The sequence below is a fragment of the Oryza sativa genome, chromosome 11, assembly GCF_034140825.1.
Source record: "Oryza sativa Japonica Group chromosome 11, ASM3414082v1".
In the NCBI taxonomy this organism is placed as follows: domain Eukaryota; kingdom Viridiplantae; phylum Streptophyta; class Magnoliopsida; order Poales; family Poaceae; genus Oryza; species Oryza sativa.
The window spans coordinates 20,670,676-20,676,006 of NC_089045.1; the positions used below are offsets into that span (position 1 = coordinate 20,670,676).

Genomic DNA, 5,331 nt, shown 5'->3' on the forward strand with positions numbered 1-5,331 from the left:
ATCCCACCCCCTACCCTCCCCCCCCTCCCCCCGCGGTCGCTAACTCTCCGTCGTGCCTGGAGAGAGAGGAGAGGGGAGAGGGGGAGGTGGAGTGGGAATGGCACGTGGGCCCCACCACTTTTTATTAATTTTGGTGTGAAACTGACATGTGGGTCCCACAGGGTTTATTATTTTTCTATACCGAATTGCCGCGTAAGCACCACGTCAATGCCAAGACCGAGTCAAATTAGCTGGTAAACGCCACGTCAGCTAAAACCGCCATCCAAACTGCTGAGGGACAGTCAAGGGATCCGTTGTATCTTGGTTGAAAATCGGATTCATCGATAAGTTAAGGGACCTCGGTGAACTTATTTCTCGTGTACCTTCATCGATCCAGCACCAATCTCAACGTGCGCAGCGCCGGAGAAAAATCCGACCAGACTTTTGTTTGTTCAGCTCTTCACTCCCCCATCTCGCACTCAGATCCCGCCGCCGCCCGCCGCCGCCGCCGCCGCCATGGGCTCCGCCCACTCCTCCCACTCCTCGGTGTCCACGGCCGCCGACATGGACGAGGACGACGACGACGAGCCATCGGCCGCGTCCGCCGCGGCTCCGGCCCCTCCGGCGCCCGCGCCGGCTCCCCCGGCGTCCGCGTCCAAGGTGCTCGAGCAGGAGCCCGAGGAGCTCCCCTGCCGCGCCGCCGACTCGCCGCTCTCGCCGCAGCCCTCCGCCGCGGGGACGCCGCGCCTGCTCGCCGCGGGCCCCACCATCAAGGTGTGGGACCCGTGCCACGTCCTCCTCCCCCCGCCGTCGCCGCACCAGTCCCAGTCGGCGCGGGCCGGGGCCGGGGCCGAGGCCGCCGCCGCGCTGGAGGTGGTGGTGGTCAGCCACGGGGAGTGCGCCGCGGCGATGCGCCCCGACCTCGTCGGCGGGCGGTGGCCCGCCGCGGCGCTCACGGCGCGCGGGGAGAGGCAGGCCCGCGCGCTCGCCGTGTTCCTGCGATCCCGCGGCGCGCGCCTCGCCGCCGCGTACGCGTCCCCGCTTGACCGCGCCCGCGCCACGGCCGCACTGGTCTGTCGGGTGAGCGCCTTCTTTGGCTTCCCTCCCTAGCATATTCCATGCTTCTGCATTGCGCTTGTTCAGTTTAGGTGTAGGATTTTGTGGCACTAACATGTACTAGGATTGAACAGAAAATATTAGTTCTGGTTTCTCCATTCTGATTTGTGATTGTTTTATGCGATATTGCGATTCGGAGGAATTGTCTCAAAGATGGCAGCATTGTTTGTAGCAAAGCTGCAAGCCTGCAACATATCATGCATTTGAAATCAGTGCCCTTTAGCAATGGGGGATTTCACCTAATGTGATCTTGAAAATTAGCGTTAATGAAGTGATTTCGGTTAGCCTTCAGGCAAAGCACTTGTGGGCTTGGTGTGGGGATGGGATCTTTGTGATGTGATGGGGCAAAAATTGCTAAATGCTTGTGTTATGCAGTAATGCAGTGCATCCTTACTCTGTTACTCATCATGGTCTCATGGATAGCATAGGAGTGCATGGGCCATAAGATACATGCTTCTGAATAGAGCATTTAGCAGTATGTAAAGGGCGTCCGTTCAAAATTGATGCTGTCTTGGGTCAAAGTCTCTTCAAAGTTTGCTGGTGAAATTAGCTCAAATCATAGTCATTTGATCTCTTTTGGTCTACACCATGGCCATCAATAAGCCTAAATGTGAAGTATGAAAGCACTTATGAGTTACGGTGACCTTCGATCTTGTCAACAGTGCAGGACCTGACAGTTCCACTTATAGGTACAAAAAGACATTCGAAAGAATAAACATCTGAAGGAAATAGGAGTGAGTCATTTCATTGCAACCTTCTTGATATACTTCTGAAGGGAGTACCCTGGGTCTGCTACTTTGAAATGGTAAATATTTAACTGTGCAAATGTTGGAAGACAAAATTAGGGGCATTAATGAAAACTAGCTCTAGATGAGATGAGCCTATTCTTTAGTAGTAAAAGGTAGGCAGCTTTGAAGGATCTCTTATTGCCTTTATGTAACCGGTTGACAGGTGTATTGCATTTCCACCCTTGCAGTTGCAGTCTGTCTCTGTTTTTTCTTGTCTTATAACAGCCCTAATATTCCTTGTTTGTCTTTTACATGGACTGATGTCAAAGAAAAGGAATAATTTTGTATTTGCGAACATTACAAAATAGTGACATGGGGATACTCTGCATGCTAAAACAATGCTTTCAAGGCATGCTCAATTGACTTTATTTTTGATAAAATTGGTGGCTATGAGTTGTGAGGACAGTCTGGCAGAGCTACAGCTGGACTTTAATTGGGTTTTGCTATGAGAGCAGTTATTCTTGTGCACGTAATTTTTCTTGCTCCCACAGAACATATGGCTTCTTATGCCTTCATCATCAATTGTAACCTGACATCATGATCATTAGGCACTTATTTAATGTGTATTTGTGCTTTAGTGGGCGTAACTGTCTCATCTTAGTATGTTTGTTGGATTGGGTGGCCCAATTACATTTCATTTGAAACAATTGTCATGCCGTATGCATCTATGGTAGTATTGGCTAGCCACTGAATTATGGGTCTATGATCATTGGTTATCTGTTCCTTTGAAAGTGTGTTCCGTTATTCCAGTGTTCACAACTCATGACCATGGAATGCAGCTTGTATGGGAGCTGGAGCACACCCTCTGGTGAACATACAAACTGTCCTCTTATGCATAAGAGAGTTCACGCATAGAGGTTCTGCCATAATTACGTGTTTCCCGCCAGAATAAATCAGCAAAATAAAAAGGTGTATTTATTTCATGTATAAATACCCTTGTCTCAAACTCATATCGTTATTTTGCATAGATTTAGATTGACTTGCAAACTCTAGTAAGTGGAAAAGGCAGAATTGTTTACCCTCATGCTAAAAGTTTAGTATCTGGATGTTTTTATATTAGTTAGCTCCCCTTTTACCTGCCTGCATCCTTTCTGCTCTGTCCCTAAAAGTTTCACCTAGATTTCTAGCCTCTAGGATTGAATTCAATTTGAGATTACAATCCATTATTCCATAGATTTATCCTGGGCAGAAAAGCCCAATGCCTTGAAATTTTTTATTGTTAATCACTGGTAAGGCTGGTTATCCATTATGTAAACAAATGAATGCAACTATCCTGGTGTCTACTGGACACTGGCAAGGGACATGTGCCTGCTAATCTGCTATACAAGTTTGACTCTCACGCTATCAAATGGTGACTTACATATTCTTGTGTTGTAGACTTGTCACTGTCAGTCTTGGACCCAAATGCCATAAGTCAGGAAAGACAGATTGAAGAAGCTGGGGTTCAAACCCAGGATTTCATCAACTCGCTGCTTTACTGTTGGGCAGGCTGGGTGTTCATCAATGTCATGGCTTCAACAGCCTTAGTTTTAAAAATCACACATATCTATCAAAAAATCACAAATAATATTTTGCTGGTACAAAATTCTATCCAAACCTAGTACTTCCCTAGTAATGCCAGTTATTTCTGACACTACTATCTGGGATAGGGATTTTCCCTGGTCCTGGGATGTAAATGTAACTGAAATTTATATGTCATTCATTGCTCTTAGCTTTTGGGCCCAGGTCCACATATTATTCAGACACCCGGATTTTTTTGGAAACTATACCTCCCAAGCTACTTTGTGCTATGTAGGTATAAACTTATATCTGAAACTATATCTGGAACATGTAGCATTTGACAAGTAGTGGTCCTGCAAATGTGCAGTCTTGTTTTAATTATTAATTAGGGAAGCGGAGGAACTACAGCAGATGTTATTTTCCCTCTTCATTAGTTTTTATATATATGCATTCCTCTGTTTACGTTTTCTTTTGATTGGTCTTCAGCACTGCAGTTCGTGACATCTGGCAATGTTAATCTGCAGGAACTTGATTTTCCAGAGGAGCAGATTCAAGTATCAGATGCTCTGACTGAGATGAGTCAAGGTCAGTGGGAAGGCTGCCCGAAATCAGAAGTATATACTCCAGAAATGGTCAACCTGATGGATAGCACTCAGCCAGATTTCTCAGCGCCTGCTGGTGAGTCTCTCAGGCAGGTACAGTTTCGGATGATGGAATTCCTTAATCAGACAGTCGTACGGTTACCAGAAAAGGTGGCAATGGGGGACTCACTATCACAACAAAATGAGGCGAAGGGTCTGTCTCGGCAAAGTTCCACCAATTCTGTCCAAGATGGTCCCCCTTGGGATTTGCTTTACAGGCTCAATCGGCATAGCCTCCAAAGGAAAAAATCTGGGAAAAGCCGGCTTCAGTTTGTCACTTCAGGCGACAATGAGACTGAGGATGACTTCTCACCAAAAGAAATAAATCAAAGGCATATCCTTCATGAAGCAAATCTAGCACCCTCGGTCACCTCCATTGCAATTTTCAGTCACGCAACTCCCATCCGATGCCTCGTTGCTGGCGTGCTGGATTGCAATCCTATGATATCCCAGAGAATTTGCATTGAAGATTCCTCCATTACAGTTCTTGAGCATTCACTAAAAACAGGATGGCAAATAAAGAGGCTGAATGATACTGCTCATCTCAGACTTCTCTAAATGCAAGCAAGCTGTTGTGCTACGCTGTTCGAGAGGAATGTATCTCTTTGTGCATTGTACAGAAACTATCAGATCATATTCCTCAGATCAGATGCCAAGGCCATCGGAAGTGGGAGTCTTCTGATTGTATTTCATTTGTATTTACTGACATATCTAAATGCCAGGAAGATCTGGCCCTGTGATAGTGTTGTATTGTATTTGTTATTATTCTTTTTTTCTTGAGCTAAATTATTTGGTCAAGTGTAATTTCCATGTAAGGGGGGATACATTTTTAATGTATCATTCTTTTTGCCGATCACTCTGTTTTCATTTTAATTTATCATTTTTTGTGCATTGTCCTTGGATTAGTTCCATCAAAACTTCTTGAGGGTAGATAATCTACAGTGGATGGTAGGGGAAGATATGAAAATTGTACGCATTTTGTAGACTAAGGTTACCTTCAGTTGTTAAAGATGTAATTTGGAATTTTGCGATAGTTGAGAGTGTTTGTTCCGATTTAAAAATAAATTAGAAACTAACTGTGGTGTATGGAACGATGCCAAACCTTATTAATTATCTTCTTGTTAGCATTGGTCCAATATTAACCATGGACATATTGTGTTGTGATGGCAAGGAACAAAACAAGAAAAGCGAAGCAAAAGTGTAAGTGAGACAGGCTGGAAGATAGGCCTGGACATTGTCCATCTACTACTACATGGTTTGGTTCACTTAGGGTATTCATAATGCAGTGGAATTGCAGATAATAATCA

At 45.4% G+C, this 5,331-nt stretch overlaps 1 protein-coding gene across 1 annotated transcript; it reads left to right on the plus strand.

The window, feature by feature from the left end:
- Positions 1-413: 413 nt before the first annotated feature.
- Positions 414-4,880, plus strand: LOC4350607 (uncharacterized). Its single transcript, XM_015759934.3, has 2 exons — positions 414-1,059; positions 3,908-4,880. The coding sequence occupies exons 1-2, from the start codon at positions 496-498 to the stop codon at positions 4,580-4,582; spliced, it is 1,239 nt and encodes a 412-aa protein (XP_015615420.1). The 5' UTR covers positions 414-495; the 3' UTR covers positions 4,583-4,880.
- The last annotated feature ends 451 nt before the right edge of the window (positions 4,881-5,331 follow it).

Coding starts and splice junctions, on each gene's coding strand:
- LOC4350607 (XM_015759934.3), top strand. CDS start 496: ATGGGCTCCGCCCACTCCTCCCACTCCTCGGTGTCCACGGCCGCCGAC. Junction 1,060..3,907: donor CGGCCGCACTGGTCTGTCGG/GTGAGCGCCTTC, acceptor GTTAATCTGCAG/GAACTTGATTTTCCAGAGGA.